Source organism: Trichosurus vulpecula, chromosome 4 (assembly GCF_011100635.1).
Source record: "Trichosurus vulpecula isolate mTriVul1 chromosome 4, mTriVul1.pri, whole genome shotgun sequence".
Taxonomy (NCBI): domain Eukaryota; kingdom Metazoa; phylum Chordata; class Mammalia; order Diprotodontia; family Phalangeridae; genus Trichosurus; species Trichosurus vulpecula.
The window spans coordinates 277,217,038-277,234,956 of record NC_050576.1 but is presented as its reverse complement, the minus strand read 5'-3'; the positions used below and the strand labels follow the sequence as shown (position 1 = coordinate 277,234,956).

The 17,919-nt window shown below is 38.2% G+C and overlaps 1 protein-coding gene across 1 annotated transcript in view; it reads right to left on the bottom strand.

Annotated features, from left to right (window-relative positions):
- Positions 1-17,919, bottom strand: part of FARSB (phenylalanyl-tRNA synthetase subunit beta) — a 70,425-nt gene that overhangs the window by 24,173 nt on the left and 28,333 nt on the right. The window contains exons 11-15 of the mRNA XM_036757049.1: positions 14,557-14,618; positions 14,093-14,300; positions 13,348-13,428; positions 11,336-11,428; positions 9,833-9,950 (exon numbers count right to left, since the gene is read on the bottom strand). Of these exons, the coding sequence (XP_036612944.1) occupies positions 9,833-9,950; positions 11,336-11,428; positions 13,348-13,428; positions 14,093-14,300; positions 14,557-14,618 (562 nt within the window). The remainder of the gene's footprint in view (positions 1-9,832; positions 9,951-11,335; positions 11,429-13,347; positions 13,429-14,092; positions 14,301-14,556; positions 14,619-17,919) is intronic.

Here is a 17,919-nt window from a genome sequence, read left to right as displayed (position 1 = left end):
TGACACTTAATATGGGGTAAGGCACAATGCATCATAAAGATAATCAAAGAAAAAGGCTGAACTGGGAAATGTTTTTTACTGAGTTTGGATGCTATGTATTTTAAGGAACCACTTCACTCTCACCAACTAGATTTCCCCACCTATATGTAAAAATACATGGAAACTTGCCAAAGAGGTATCATCCCGACTTTGTTTGGAAAAAAAGGGGCTTGAATCACCCAGGTTTACTGGCTTGTCATCCTTTTCAGTGCTACAAGAAATCTCCATCTAGATTAACTTATTTATGTTTCTTTCTTACATGTTTCTTGTAATGTCAATGAAATTAAAAACAAGCAAAAATTCCCAAAGACTTAGATCTCCTACAAATCCTTCCTCCCCTGAGAATCTACCAGGTAAAGCTCCCATTCTCTGGTGTTTGACACTGGGAACATATTACATCACAGGAAACTCATTGACTGCACACCCCAAAAGATGAATTGTTTATAGACTTTTTAGATCAGATGGAAATGACTCCATTCCTTCCAGTTCACTTAGCAGGGCCCTTCTTCCTTGTGTCACGCCATCAAACAATTCTGCTTTTAAAATATGCCTGCCAAGTATGGCAGCCTAAATTACACATGCATTTCACAGACTTCAAAGCACTGCCTGGAGAGGCTGCTCTAAACAACCCAAAGACAGACAGCTGGCTAAGGGTCTGCAGAACTAAAATAATGAAGCCAATGGAAGTGACGCCCTCTAGCACCCAAAAGCAGCACTAATCCCAAGACTCAGAACAGGCACCTGCTCAGGAGGAAACTTCAGCAATCCTATTTCACCCAAATACCAATAATGAGGTGAGAACGCAGCTTGTCATGGGGACTGCCAGGCTGCCCTTGGGTCAAAGCCCTACTTCTGATACCACCCTAACTAACCTCTCACTGTCCTCACACAACTCTTTACAACTGTAAATTACGAATGAGTTGATGATGTGTATGTGCCTCAGTGGAGGGAGTCTCCAGACCAAGATGGAATCTCAGAGCTGCCCCACTTCCCCCTTTTTCTGCCTTCCCCCCTGAAAAAAAAGATCCACTAATAGAAAAAAGCCATGGCATCACAAGCTAAAAAGGCATAAATCAAGGGAAATATTTTCTTACCTGTACCCTACTCAGGCACTTCAAAGGAAATCAAAATGCTAGCCTTATCTGCCAGCTTAGGCCTCGAATATCAGGAGGGCAATATTGCTAGTGGACCTGAATAGCACAGTCTTGCTTAAGAAATATCAACAACATATCACTTAAACTTTAGAAACCACTGCATCACATCACTTTATTTGATGTGGATGGGACCAAAAATACATATCAAAAGGGTTACACATAGTATCATAATGTTCATCATTCTTCTGCAGAGTTCAATCAAGGCCTAACCTGGTACTTTCTAAAAATATGGCCCAAAAGTTTTAAAATGATACTGCAGTTAATTTAAACTTTAAAAACCAAAGGATATCTGTGCGAAAAATGGAATTAAAGATGCGTTTAGCCCTTTGTATCCCTCATAACTGTAGGCAATTGGGTTGAACAAAGCTGAAAAGTTATGAAATAACTGATATTAAAAAAAAAGCTATGACCTTTTAAACATATGAATGAGGAAATTATATCCTCCCGGGTTCATTTTTATTTAGCTAAAGTAAACCTGGCATGAATTTCATCTGTTTTTTAAATTACAATATGCAATGCATGACAGAGCATGTTATGATCACGTCACTAGAGTTTAACAATGTGGAACCAAATACAGTAAAAATAACTATCTTTATAAAAATGATGCAGCTATACAGTTAGATGCCATCACACAGATAAACAAATGCAGGATGCTACTTCTCATACTGTTAATGTTAATGCTCTTTACACCCACCTTTTTTATATTATTAATTGGAAATTCTCCATGCCAAAAAAAATGAAATGGTGAAATTAAATCAAGCCAGGCTGATGACATAAGGCATCTTTTGAGAACTGTACTCCACATGTGAACCCTGGACAATCTTGCATTTGTTGCTTACTGTCTAAAGAACTGATGGATAATTTCTTAGAAGTAGAAAAAGCATTTGACATCCTTGTTGGGATGTCAAACTATGGGGCTTATAATCAAAGAAAAGCGACACAAATAGGTGAATTATATACATTAAAAACATTAGACACATAAGCAAAGGGCCACTGAATTTATTTATACTCTATGCAGATCACTAGTGAGTACTTCTGACAACATGCATTAGAGCAGAAACGTTAAGTAACTACTAGGGCAAAGAGCAGAAAAGTGCCAGTTGGCATTCCACAACCATGTACACTGAGAAGAAATGGACAACATGAGCCAGCAAGGTGATGTGGCAGCCAAAAAAAGCTACAGTAAGTGGGGTGTAAATTAACCTGGGGCAAAGAAAAACAACTAAATTTATTGACTTAGACTATTTTTACAACTTTAAAAACTTTCATTTTTGCAGTGAGTCCTCCCTTTTCTGCCATCAGTTGTTTTACGCAACTTGGAAGCGATATTCTTCTGATTCTTCATCATTCAACTATACTTTTATCACACCGGATATTGAGTGCATCTTTGCTGAAAAATTGTCTTTTCCAAGTCTAGCCTTCATTATGCCATTATGAGATTTTCAATTGTGTTTAAAATAGTTGGATTCCCTAGCCATTTTTATTTTCATCTTTTAGGTACATTTCTTAACCTTTTGTGATATATGGCTTGATGCAAGATTGTCTGGAGAATTATATCTCCATTTGAGAATTTCTATAATTATAGAATAATTCTGTTTCTCAGTATATTGATATATTTTTTAGAATCTAACATTACTTCAATGAAGACATGACTTGTAGGCCCAGAAGTAGTAAAAAGAAAAAATTCTCCAAACTTCTTTGGGTAGACATTTTATAATCTGATAAAGATGCCTAGATCTTAGAGGATCACCTGGACTTCAGACAACAGTTTTGGTAGAGCCTTGGAAGAAAAAGTGAGTTTCCTCAGTAAAAATTATCTTTTTTCCAATCTTCGGTACTCCAGTCTTTGTGTTGTCTTGCACATGACAAGTATTTTTTTCTTCATAATGACAGTATCTCTTTTTAGACTAGTCTTCTTGCTGTCTTTCCAGTGTCAAGAAGCCTATGTCTCATCATGGAGGATTCAATAACAATCCTTCCAGTCACCAGGTCTCTCTGAAGGTCTACTCTAAAGTTCTGTGATTCCTTTGATCATTTGAGAAAAGCTTTAATAGAATAGGATTTAAAAGCTAAAAATGAAGAGAGATGGTTTGGAGGGCTGGGAAAAAGGATCAAGTTGTAGGAACATGGTACTACTTTCCAGAAACCTAGTAGGAATAGTACGAGTAAAGGGTATGCAGTAGCTGTGTCGAAAAGGAACAATAAGGATGACCAAAGGTACAGAAAAAGAAAGGTAGTTAATTTAGGGCTATGCTGAATATTAAGCATAACAATCATAATTTAAAACCCAAAGTTTAAATGTACTCTTTTAAAGCTGAGGTTATATATAGTATGTTGCCTGAGACTTTCAAATTTTCTATAAAGAGTAACAGTTTTGGGGAAAGGTTGAAACCACCCCCAAAAACTGGACAACCCCGGACAACTTGGATGTAACCAACGTTTTACAAAGCCAGAAAATGTCTTTCTTCCTCTCAACATAAATAGCCTCACCCCAGTTAAGTGTTTTCTCTTGCCATTTATGTCAGATTTTGGACATGCTGGCAGTCTTACTGCCCACCAAGGAAAAAACTGAGATCATCAAGCTCAGTCTGCATTTAATGAAGAGTTGTCATGCTTGACTTTTCAAAAGCTGCTTGTTTTTCTTGGCATATTATTTAGCAATTCACAAATTAAGCCCTTCTATGTACATTCCCATTCCCAACCTCTAAGTAATTTGCTTACCACTTTGTTTATGCTTTAGGTATTTTAGATACCCAACAGGTTAAAATGATGTAGTAAGGAATGAAACCAATTAGTAATTCACAGTTTGATCCTGTTTGGTCAGTTATAGTGAAAGCTATGCTTGCTTTCCCATTTTATAAAGGGAGACAAATTTGCCCCAGAGTGAAAGCCTGTATTCAATCTCTTGGTCCAAGAATAAAATTTCCATACATATCACTGCCCATTAGGAGGGAAAAAAACAGCTTGGCCCTCTGAGTCATGTGTAATGTTTAAAACAACAGCAAAACCAAGCTATAGCAACAGCCTCAGCAAAAGCAATTTGGTCATTATCCTTGGAACTACAAATTCCGGGATCCAAAATGGAAGTGATGGCCCTTGATAAGCATACCCTAGATGCTAACCCCTGAGGGGATATAACAGGATTCCCTGGCCAGGTGTGGGTACAAAATCATTCAAGAGTGAATAACTTGGAAAGCAAATGGGTTTGATGAGAGAAATTTTAAGGAATTTACTTGCCAATACTTAACATAAGATGAGTAGAGAATCATCCCAATTCCTAAGTATGACTTAAAACTATGACATCTGTGAATAAAAGCACATTGCTTTTTAATTTTAAAAATCTAGCTTAATTACTGGAATCATTTAAGAGCAGAACTAATGGTCAGAAATTAACTATGTTCATTTTACCATGTTAGAATAGGACTAGAGCTCCACAATCATAGATCTTTGCTCTCATCAATGCCCATATCCTCTCCAACAACAGAGATCACAGCCCATTTATGCCTGCCATCCTGTGCAACTCTTGTCTGCCCCTCCACTCCCCCTCAACAAGCCAGAAATAACTTCCTTCCTCCTGACATCATGAGATCATCAGTGGGTTTTATGGGCTATCCACTAGTTATCTCTCACTCGCCATGTGAACAGTCTGTATTTTTCTTTGATGGTCCATTTCTTGTATGACATTGTTGAATCTGGTTCTCCTTCAAGGTTCCTTAGATGCCGCAACCTGCTTACCTCCACCATACACCTTCTCCACTGTCATCTCAGTGATACTCATTTTTAAATCTTTGACAGTAAAGTAACACTGGCAGAATATAAGTGATATTTAAAAAGATAGGATTTTCTTTCTGGGAGAAGTTTGGGTTCATTAAAGGATTTCTGCAATTTTTCAAAGGCAATCCACCCTTGTTCCCTCCTTTTTAATTCCTGGTCCATCTGACTGTCTATTTGCAGGGTCTATACAAGACACATATAGTAATGGACAAACTCTAAAGGTTGCCCATGTAACTGTATGTCATAATCTGGACAACAGATATTCTTTATCCCCTTGGTTTTCCCAGTATGAATGATTAAGAAAAACTTCCAGAAGGCTCAACAATAATCTGGGGCTTGATGCTACCTGCAATTCCAACACCCTCTCCGCCAAAAAACAGGAGCATCTAGATGACCTTACCACCCACACTTATTGCTAGACTTCTTCCACGAGAGTGGTAAATACCCTCTGGAAAGCAGACACCTCACTCTTTTATGTCTCTCCTGATGTGATCTCAGATCAGATACAATCTTTCAAAGTATTACGAAAAATTTTCATGTATGGATAGAAAACACTTTTTTGAAAGAGAAACTTTAAGGTAGTGGTTAATTTAAAAATAAGTATACTGGTAATCTTGCATTCTCTATATTTTCCAGTCAATTTTGTTATGGCAGAGATGTGGTCTACTATGGAATATACCTTCACCAAGGATGCCCTTGATGCATAAAGAGATTATTCTCATTAAAAAGTTTACATAGAGGGAGAAAGTAGGTACACAGGTCTGTAACTGCAAATGTTCCCTTGGTCACCTTTTTTAAGTCGTCAGCAAGAATTTAAGTATTTACTATGTGGCAGACACTACTAAGCACCTGAGATAAAAAGGAAAGCAAAAACATTCCCTTTTTCCAAGGAACATACAGTGTCTAATGGGAGAAACAACATGCAAACATCTATGCACAAACAAGACATCAACATTAAGGGAAATAAGAAGGGTTTCTTGCAGAATGTGAATTTTAGCTGAGACCTGAAGGAAGCCAAGAGACAGATGAGGAGGGAGAGAGTCCATGTGTCAGGGGATGGACAGTGAAAACACCCAGAGCTGGGATATGGAAGGACATGTTTGAGAAACAGCAATAAGGCCAGCCTCACTGGGCCACAGGGCATACGGAAGGGAGTAAGGCAGAAGAAAACTGCAAAGGTAGGAAGGGGCCGGCTTAAAAAACCAAACAGAAGTATTAATAAGGTCTGAGGTTTTTCCCATGCTTTGATATCTTCTTCTCCCACAAACCTAAAAATTATTTTCAAAATGTTAATAAAAATAAGTAGAATTTGATTTAGCAACAACAAAAGGAGTTACTTTTATTCTTCTGTGCAATTTTACATATGGTAAAGGAGACTGAAACTAATTATATATAGGACTAGTCAGTTCTTTTTATGAATGAAGTGTCAGACTTCAAGCAGCTGCCTAATGTAGAATGATGGTGTGGCAAATCTGAGGTGGGGGGATAGGGGCATGTGGTTTACACTTAGACCATACTCAATTAGTTACTTCTGATCTGGCATATCAAGCAGTAAAGCAAAAAAGACTTACCTAAGCTTCTGACAAAGTTTTTCAAAAATTTCCATGAGAACCTTCAACATATGAAATAAGCAGTAGCATATGCATCCATAACAATTTTTATTATACATTGTCAATAAGTGCTTGTTGAAATGAATTGTGGAGATGTACTCAATCATTTAGAAAGGCGCATTTATTGGTAGAAGCCTAAATTTTTTTGGCTCTCACAAAAAAAGTCTCCAACTTGCCAGGAAATGATCCCTCAATCTTTTAGATGCTCCCCACTCCCATCCCTTGCTTTAAACATCAAACTAGGAGGCTGGGTGTTTGACTTCTTGGAAAAATATTTTTATTTCTCTCTCTTTTTAAAGAGGTTTCCATTTGAATGGCAAGCTGCTTTCTCATTTGTCTACTAGTGATCTGGATTTTATTTTTAATAGATATCTCATCAGTTGGTGAGGGAAAAGGCAAATAAAATAAATATGACCATTGGCCTGAGAAACTGGCACCTTTGCTAGTAAAAACAAACATGTTGAGTTCACTTGGAAAAAAGGAGGGAGCCACTCAAGAAGGCACCCCACCTATTTTCTTAACCACTTATGTGCTTTTAATTTTTCTTCTGAAATAAAAAGTGAAAGGAAAAAAGGGGGAGGGGAATTCCACATTAGGTCTGAGATGTCTATGCAAATGAATTTTAATTATGATATATTTTTGTATTTCTACACAAAAAATATCAAACTTCAACTTCTAAGACTCAAAGGAGAATGACCATAATATAGTACACTGATGTGAATATTCAGCAATGAATAAAATCAGGCTTAATAGGAAAATCTACACTGGAAATACAGTTAATTTTCAATTATCTACATCAGTGATCTTCCAAATGGGAGCTATAGGCCCCTGGTCAGCAATGGCTTGGTCCTAAGGGAAGCATATAATCAGTCCCTTGAGCCCCTATAGACAATCACGGGGCTTGTCTCTAACATGATCATACATTTCCTTATCTTCCAATGCTTCCCCACTCTGCCCCTTCCCGTCTGCCATGTAAGGTCCAAACTTCCTTGGGCTGGGCCATGGTCCTTCAGGGAGAGTAGAACCTGACAATACCAAGGCAGCCAAAGCAACAGGTATCATTGGAAAAATCCCCATCTTTTCCAGCACACCTATTTCCTGTCACCCAGATCACCTTCAGTAGCCACTAAAGATCTGCTCAGAAGGCAAGTTCTGTGTTCTGGAGCAGTGACTGATAAGAGCCCTGCCTGTCCCATTTACATTGGGAGGCAAGGGATAAGTCACACAGAATGAGCAAGAATGTCCAGGAATGGGTTGCTCATTATTATAAAAAGTAACATAATCCATAAGAAGAATATACATGGCAGGTCTTCCATGTTAGGCTGGCTTATTCTTGAGACTCAGCATTCAACCTAACATCAGGTAATAGCCCCTTGAATTTGTAGGGTGCTTCCTATGTTTCTCAAAGCATTCGTGTACACTCACCTTTTATCCTCACAGTAACATTATGAAATAAGCAGGGCAAAGATTCTTATCTTCATCTTATATAAAGCCTGAGACTTAAAGAAACTGACACCTTTCCTCAGTCATTAGTTCAGTCAGGCCTGGAACCTAAATTCTACTCCTGGCCCAATGTACACCCATTCACTGTTCATATTACCCTTGGCAAAATGAATTTTGGAAGGCACACTGATAAGAGACAAGCTTACTGGTGAGATGTCTCGTGACGTTACCTTTCCCCCCAGCTTTGCCTCTTCCAACTTCTCTATTATTGCTGGGGATAAACTATTCTTCTGGTTACCCAGGTTCTACAGCCTTAAGGCCATTACTCTCCCTCACTCTAAAGATCAATCAGTTTGCTGTTTCTAACTTTACACATCTAAAGCATGTTACTCTCTCTCTTACACAGTCACTATCCTTACCTCCTCAGGACTGCCGCAAATGCTTCTAAACAGGTTAATCTATCCGCCACCCGGCTGCCAGAGTGGTTTCCCTAATGAGTAGTTCTGACTAGTATTCCTCTGCTTGTAAAGTCTACAAGAGTGGGGAACCTGCGGCCTCAAGGCCACCGTGGCCCTCTCAGTCCTCAAGTGTGGCCCTTTGACTGAATCTGAAAGTTGAACTTGGACCAAAAGGGCCACATGTGGCCTTGGGGACCACAGGTTCCCCACCCCTGGGGACTCCCTATTGACTCTAGGATCAAACAGGATTTCTTCTTTATCTAATCTTTTTTAATTTCTAACAGTTAGGTTTGTCCAATACAGAAAACCTGACATGTATATTCCACCTACAGATAATGTTATTGATTATAATAATGAGCAACTGTTCCTGGAGATGTACAGCATTCAGGCTTGGGTCTCTCAACTGAACACAAGTAATGTCAAATAAACACTTTAGGATGATACTGGCAAAGGAAAAGATCTCTTTCTACAAGTTTTTCTAACACACACAGATACACACACAGACACAGACACAGACACTCTCTCTCTCTCTCTCTCTCTCTCTCTCTCTCTCTCTCTCTCTCCCTAAAGAGTCTGAAAGGATGAACGGCTGATTAAACAATACTGGGATTTAAGTCATTAGTTCCAGGGATCTTAGGAAACACTGGCAGTAGCTTAATCATTTGGAGGCACTGCATCCTGAGGGATAGCTGGGTATACATACAGCTTGAAGCAATCACTTTCTAACTTGCCCCACCAAAGAATGCCCAGGGGCATTTGTCTGGAACAGATTTCACTAGCAACTTGGTACAGGTACCTACTAAACATACTATATATTTATTAAGCACCCATTGTGAGTCAAATGTTACATAAAGTACCAAGTGACAATCCCTGCCCTCATAATTACCAGACCATGAAGAAATAAATAAAACCTGATACACCACACACACTGTGAATGCAATTATTGTTGCCAGTTCTGAGTGAGAATGACAAGCACTGAAAGTAAAAAGAAAATGACTATAACCATGGAATGTAACAGAAAACGTCAAATGTCCTAGAAGAGGGATTCTTAACCTTTTTTTGTTTCATGGACCCCTCAGGCAGTCTAGTGAACCCTATGGATCCCTTTCTCAAAATAATGGTTTTAGATGCAGAAAATAAAATATATAGGATTCAAAAGAAACCAATTATATTGACATACAGCTTTCAAAATATTTAATAAGCAAATTCATAGATCCCAGATTAAGAACTCCTGCCCCCTAGAGATTACTCTTTTAGGTTAAGATTTTAATAGGCCAACTTTTCTAGTATTATTACTTTTTCTTTCTTGCAAGATTTTTTAAATAAAAGAATCAGTGTTGAAAAAAGTTCTTACCTCTGCTGGAATCCTTTAATACGATGTCAGAAATTTCAAACAGTTTCAGAGGTAGGGGCATCTTCCTATTAGCGGCAATTGTCTTCAAGAGCCCAGGAAGAAGAGTTGTACGTGCTACCTGCAGGTCAAGCATAAACCTATGCCTGTGAAACTTAACTTGACTTTCAAAAAAAAACCCACCTCACTCTTTTTGCACTGGTTAGATTTTATTATTCATTTTAATTATCACTCAAATTTTAAGTGTGCAATAAAGTGCTCTCCAGCAACACTCTAGTTTTAAAACAACTGTTACCAGAAGAATATTATGTGTAAGATAAAAAAAAAAAACAAGGTTCTTGCTGAAAACAAAACCACATTAAAAATCAGTGTGATTCCACTGCTTAGAACATGTCCTAAGGAGGTCAAAGACAGAAAGGTCCCATATATACACCAACATTCATAGCAGCTCTTTTTGTGGTAGCAAAGAACTGGAAATAAAGTACATGCCCATCAAGTGGGGAATGGCTACATTAACTGAGGTATGTGAATGTAATGGAATATTATTGTGTCATAAAGAATAAGACAAACATGAACAATTCAGAGAAACATGGGAAGATCCATATGAATTTAAAGTGAAGAAAGCAGGGCCAAAAGAATAATATGTATGATGACCATAATAACCTACATGCAGATAAAAAAACTTAAGTTAAATGCAGTGGCCAGTCAGATTTCCAGAGGAGTGATATTAAAATACAGAACCTTCTGTTTTGTTAAGTAATTGTAAATTAAAAAAAAAAAACAAATTGTAAATTATAAAAACTAAAAGCTAAATACGCTATCAGTTGCAACAGACAGCTGTTTTTAAAGGAAGGAGGGTACTTTAAGTATCAGCGCAACTGCTAGTATTTTAACTGCATAAACTACCACTTATAATGGGTTCATTGGGAAAAATATATTCTGAGTAGAGTAACACAAACAAACATCTTGCCTCATCAGCAAGAATAGGAATCAGAATGTACAAGAGGATGTTTGGGCTTCACCAATTTGTTAATTCCCTATATGTCCATATCTGCATTAAGGAAATGCATTTGTTCTTCAAACATGTTCAAAACGAAGGCACTTCTCTTGGCCATTCCAACCTTAGTCAATGTAAAATAAAAGGCAATTGCACCCACAGAATTGGAGACAGAGACTCAGGTATCAGGCTCCCTAACTATTTCTATATACAGAGTATTCAAAAGTCATGGTTTTATAAGTCAGGGAGGGTCTGTCTGTATTATTTTACCTGCATATGTTATTTACACACGGGTGATTTATAAGGAGACACAAACTAAGCTTTGGTAACAGTAAGAAGATAATGAGATGGTTTCAGTCTTTTTAGGAAGGGAACCGGGCCAGTGCCCTACTTCAATTTGAGCTAAACAATTTCTATAGGGCAGGCTACACTTTCCCTTTTTATCAATGTACATACTAAGCACTCGCCTCATGGAATTCAGCAAAGTGCTTAGCCACCAAAATTCTTACCTGAAATTCTGCTGTCTTGGGGTTCGCTATGTGAACTGCCTTCGTGGCAGAAATATCCATGCCAAGTTTATCAGCAATATCCTCTTGTGAGCACTGAGAAACAACACGTTTAGAACACATTACCATAGAAATGGCTAAACTTAAAATAAAGATTGTGTGATTCTCTATATGTCACCTGATTATCCTCTAAGTAAGGAATCTTTATTCTATGTTCAAATCAATGTGCTAAAAGCAGTCTCTCTGTATCCATAAAAATAGTCTGCAGCAGATGCTATTTATCAGTTACCACTGCTATGGTGCTTATGCTTTCTTGCCAACATAGGAAACCGAACAGAATACACTGTGGAATGCTGATGAGTGCTGCACTCGAGCCCTCCACAATCCAGCCTTAACCTACTTTTCCATTCTCATCCTCCCCTCCCTTCTACGAACACCTACAGCAATGTGTTCAGAGCACTATTATGGGCACACATCATAGACTACCTCGTATAGAGGCAGCAGGACATAGTACAAACTAGGCTAGATTGGGCACCAGAACACCTGGGTTCAAATCTAGGATCTGCTACTTTCTAGCTATGTGACTTTGGACAAGTCGTTTAAACTCTACGGGCCTCAGTTTCCTCATCTGTAAAAAGAGGGGGCTTGGACCAGATAGTGTCTACAGTCCCTTCCAGCTGTAAACATAGGATCTTCCAAGTACTTGCTCTATGTCCAGATGGCCTCCTAATGAAGAGTGGTAAGACAAGCACAACGACATCCCAAAAAAGAGGTTTCAATTTGAAGCTATGAAAGGGACACATCAAGACTAATAATTCACCACTGGGAGTAAGCAATATTTGATGCAAAAATTAATGCTCACTTCTTCGAGGAGGGAAGGTAGCCTTAACCTGGAAATGACTGTAGCATCAGACTTACATACCCATTTCCAATATACAGAGCTGGGGATATTGCTCACTGCAGTGTTCTATGAAGTCCTGTCAGCAAGAATATTTTTTTAGGTATTTTATTTTATTTAGGTAAGGAAACTGACATATCCTCATGAAATCTATTTATTGAGATTAAATAACCATCAGAATGAGAGTTATCAATGAACAGACCCAAATTCCCAAGGTATGACTGAGTGCACTATTTGAGGTCTTTGTTTCTGACAAAAGCGATGGTAAGTACCCGGGTCCTGACTCCCACAATGGAACAGGCTGCACTATGGAATCTAAGGACTGAAAAAATGAAATGGATAATTGCTCTCTTAACATACACCATACGCTAAACGCCTCATGTGCCACTGTAACATGACGTCATTAAAAAGGAGAAACTAGAGATTTAGATAGAAGGTGATTAGGTCCCTCTCCCCCTCAACTTCTGTTAGGGTGTAATGTGTTTGAAAAGCCAAGCACTAGGAGGACAGGCAACACAGAGATGCTAGTCTTTATAGAAAAGCCAGGAAACTACAATTCAAAGATATGTTTTTAAATGGTCAATCTGTTTTGTTCCTTCTAATTCTATAAATAATCTACTTCCTCATATAAGCCTTTCATGTCAACTTCTGAACTCAAAGCAAATGTCTGAAGATGCGAACAATTCCCCCAAAGTAGGTAATAATGCAGAACAGTTGTCAAATCTTTAACTAGGGCGGCACCTAGTGGGCATTGCCATGATGAAATCCAGACTAGAAAATGCTAACATAATTTAGTTGTAAAATCCATGAGCCCATGATCTTTTCATGGCACTACAGAATGCTAGAGTTTAACGTGTGAGACGCTAATTCTAGGCCTCTTCTTTAGCCTCTTCTACCTGTAGCAGAGAATCAAAGCAAGCATCCACATTTACATTCCATAAGTACCACCAGTTCATGCAGAGGGGTTGGTAGTAGCATCAGCAAATGCTGACTTGCCAAGAGTACTATAAATTTCTTGTATTCATATTACATTATGATAAAATAATGAAATACATATTTAAAGCTCAAAAATCAAAGCAAGTTATCAATGAGAAAATGCTAGCCAGTTAAGATGTACCAGAGCAAAGGTAAGAGCTTCAGTGAATCCCGCTGCTGCCAAGTCATGCCTCAGGAGTTCTGTAAGCTTGTTCAGAGGTAACTGCAAGACAAAATCATATTCGTACTACTTAGCCTCAAAAAAGTCCCCATTTTGGGCTTTTTTTTTTTGGTTCTGTTTCCTCTTGCTCACGATTCATTCCATTGGTCATAATTCTTCTTCACAACTTGACTAGTGTGTTATACATAGAAGATATATCGGATTCCATGCCATCTTGGGGAGGGAGGTGTGGAACGGGGGAAGAAAACCTGGAACTCAAAATTAGGTAGAACCGAGTGTTGTAAACTAAAAATAAAAACTCTCAAAAAAATAGTTTAAAAAAAAAGTCCCCATTTTTCTTAAATGTTTAAATTATTATGGAGGCAAAGCTTCTTTCCTCTGCTGATTAGCACACTGCCACTCACACACAAACACACAGTGTCTGTCTTTGGACCCAACTTGAGAAAATGAGTTTGCCCATTAGAGAGTCAGCAAGGGCTCCAAGCCTGAAACCTGTCTTTTTTCAAAGAACTAGCCACCATAGGTCTCCAACTTACTCTAATCAGCTGGGCATCTGTTTTGTATCCTATTCACTGCAAATGCCTCTCATAGCAAAGCATGTCAAAATATTGTTTAATTCTTATGCTCTGTTTTTCCCAAAACCCTCCTGGCAGTCAATAGTCAGTTACTAACAATAAGGGGTGTTTATTTAAGGGTGCAATCTTACTTGATTAGCTATGGTGTACGTTTTCGGTATAGTCATCTGAATGTTGTTATAACCATAAGCAATAGCTGCATCTTCTACAATATCACAGGCATGGATAATGTCAGCTCTGGTTGGAGGGATTTCAACCTCTATCTGGTTCCCATCCCCTATGACTTCTGACTTTAAATACATCCTGGTCAGAAGCTTTGCAAGACTTGCTGGAGTTTCACTGAAATAAGAAAATGAAAATTTCATTGCATTTTTTAAAGCACTATAACATTTAAAAAAAATTTTAACTACATGACAAGCTTCCTTATGAATTTATTTTAAAATGAGAGACATAGTATTTTATATTATATTGTCATCTTAATTCCAGAGGGATTGCAAGGCCTTTCCAAACATTCCTTGAGATAAGATAAAATATAATTTGCTCTTTATTCCTGTATCTCTTTTAAATGAATATGAACGAGTTTTCTACAGCATACCTGATACCAATTTGCTTGTTAATTAAATCAGCTTTCACCATCTCCTTTCGGTAAGCCAATTCCTATGGAGAAGGAAAAGACTTTATAAAACACACAAGAAAATTAAATCATACAGATTTAGATTTAGAAGCTTCCTAATTCCATTTTTAAAAAATTCATCACCATCTTAGATGGATTTTTTTAAAAAGGCAGATGAATTAGGATTAGTTCAGTATTTCGGAACACTACACTTTATATGAAAAAACTGATTTTAAAAGATTCCTTGACAGATCTACAAATGTATTACTAACTAATCAACTCACTATGAAATATTACCAAGATTCTCTTATGCAAAACTCTCAATAACGAATAAAACACTGAACGATGTTTTTTGGAGACTTAACTAGTCTTTCCAATAGCACAGCACTAGTACATTATACCACTTCATGAGTTTTTCAACTGGAATTATGGTAAAAAGAAAGCTACACTTAAAGATAACATTATTTTTATGTTAGTCCCAGAATTCTTCTCAAGTTTAGATGGCCTACTAGTCAATGACCATAGCTGTAAGAAAGTAAAAAAACCAAAGAATGAAATGTGGTAGCAGAACATTAAAAGTGTGTTAAGCACTAGGTAATAAAAACTCACACATTTACATAATTCTTTAAGGATTATAAAGTTCTTTCCTTACAATAATCCTCTGAGAAAGGCTGTACAACTATTATATACTTAACCCATTTACAGAGGGGACAAACGGAAGCTCTGAGAGGCTAAGTGTCTTACTAATGGTCCCATAGATGGTAACTGTTTGAGGAAGGATTCAAATCCAGGACTTTGACCAGTATTTCACTTAAGAGGCAGACAGACGGTACAGCAGATGAACACTGGGTTTGGAGTCAGGAAAACTGGAGTTTACATCAGGTTTCAGACACTTAACAGCTATTCAGCCTTGTCTAAGCCATTTCATCTCTGCCTGTCTGTTTCCTCTACCATAAAACAAGGATGATAATCACCCTGCAGCGTTGTTGTGAGGATCAAATGAGATAAGACTGGTAAAGTGCTTAGCACAGTGCCTGGCATGTGGTAGGTGCTTAGTAAATGCTTATCCCCCTCTTCTTCCCCATGCACATTGCTACTCAACTAAAAAACCCAATGCAGTGTGTTAGGTCACCATAGCTTAAAGAATAATAAAAAAAAATGCTTAGCAGGCTCATTCTTGCCTAAAACAGTAAGCCTTTTGCCATATGTTAGAGTTTAAGTTTTCAGTTGGGGAATAGGCCTATTTGCGCCTTCCCTCACTCCTCCATCTGCCTATCCCTGTAGTACCACAGGAAGGACCCTGCATTGAGGGCTAAAGGGGCTAAAAAGTACTTTCCTTTTGTCTAAAGTGGGGCTCATTAACCTGGGATCTGTGACCTTTTAAAAATGGTTTCATAACTATCTCAACATAACTGGCTTCCTCTGCAATCCTGTATAGTTTATTTTTTGCATTTAAAAACATTCTTCTGAGAAGAGGTTCACAGATAGCCTTCCTTCCCCACAATTCCAAAGCAGTTCATGAAACAAAAGAGAGTAAGAACCCCTGTCCTAAAGGGATGCTTTCCCTTCCATCCCAGGAACTCATTAGAGCTGTCTCCCAGATCAGAGCGTACAAAACAGTCCTCTGGTGCTGTTGGAGATGCTGGGCACACCTTCACACCGAGGCCAGGACTTTCAGCATATTCTCAGCGAGTACTTCCAGAGTGCAGCTGTCAAGGAGAATCCTGGCAATAACAATGAACTCAATTGCACATCTCTGCCAAGAAAGGGAAGGATATGCTCCAGAAAGTGGAAGACCAAAAAGCTTACGTTTTTCCATCTATCTTGGGTATCTTAATCATGTAAAATGGCATACCCTTGATCAGTTTCTGAATTCCCTTCAAATTTCTAATTGTCATTGACATTTGTAAACATAAAAAGTTTTACATGAATATGAGCAATGATACATCCTGATGTTTCACAGCCTTGCTTCAAAGCAAAGAAATGGACGAAATAACTTCCTAATATTCTACTTCTACAGAAGAGGTTTCTCTCTACACACTCCTAGCCTCACAAACACATTTTAAAAATAATTGTCTTTAAAAACTATATGGCACTTGGAAAAATCATACTATTCCACTTGCATAAGAATATCAATTTAGACCTAAGGGACCTTTTTAATAATCGCAATATGTAAGAAAAAAACAAGCCAAATTTTAAAATGTATTTCTCTACCCCCTTCTGAATGTTTAACACCATATTTATATTAACATCTGAGTACTACACAGATTTTTTAAAAACCTATTTCTTAGGTTAAACATCAAGTTTTTGTTTTTTTTTTAATACAATTCTCCGGTACCAAAACTATGATCCCAAAGAATTTCCGAGTTGGAAGGATTTTCAGAGGTTACCTAGTTCAACCCTGACCTTCATAAGAATCTTTTCTACAACATTCCTGACAAATGGAGGCTTCAGGTGATGGCAGCTCTAAGTGAGGAAGTTCCTTATATAAAACTAAATACAAAGCTTACTGCTTTGTAACTTCCACCCCTTGAGGTAAGCTAACTAGGCTGTTGCTAGGCATTCTCTCATTCAAACCAAGAATTTACTAAAACAGGGTTAGGAATCCCCTGACCCTAACTGACTTCCCCCATTTTTGTAGTTACACAGATATTCTAACTTTATATTGTTACGAACAGTGACATTCCTGATGGTAAATCCTACTTCACTCAGGAGGCAGGAGTTCTGGCTTCTGTTTATAGATTCCACACCTTCAAATGGTAGATGTAAAGACTGAGTGGCCTCCCAGGCTCTTGGGTTCTCCTCTCTAGCTGCTCCTAAGGGTCTGACTGCACAGGGATAAAACCTAACATGGTAATATCCTAACTAAAATAGAATTATGACCCTGAACAGTCTCAGCATTGTCACCCACTGCACTGGTCACACTCAGTTACCTTGGGGGCTTAAAGGCTTGGACTTTTTTTTTATTGAGCTTTTAGATCCTTACCACAGCTGCACTAACTACTAAGTGAGGCCTGATGATGCATTTGAAATGATTTATTAGCTACAGCAACGGCCTCTAGCAACTTCTGATTTCAGATGACTGAACAAGACTAATTAAGTCTGGGTGCTGAATGTGTCCTTGCCAGAGGTGGAACTGCAAATTACCTAGTTAAAAACTTAGGTCAAAGAGGTTACGGCACGCTGTGCCTGTCACAGCCTTCTCCCTACGCCATGGTTCTTCTTCCCGGCCAGTGAAGCAGTGCATGGGAGAGAGCACTGGCCTGGGAGTCAGGAAGACCTGAGTTCCAATCTGGGCTCAGACACAGCTGTGTGATCCTAGGCGGTCACTCCACTTCTGCCTCA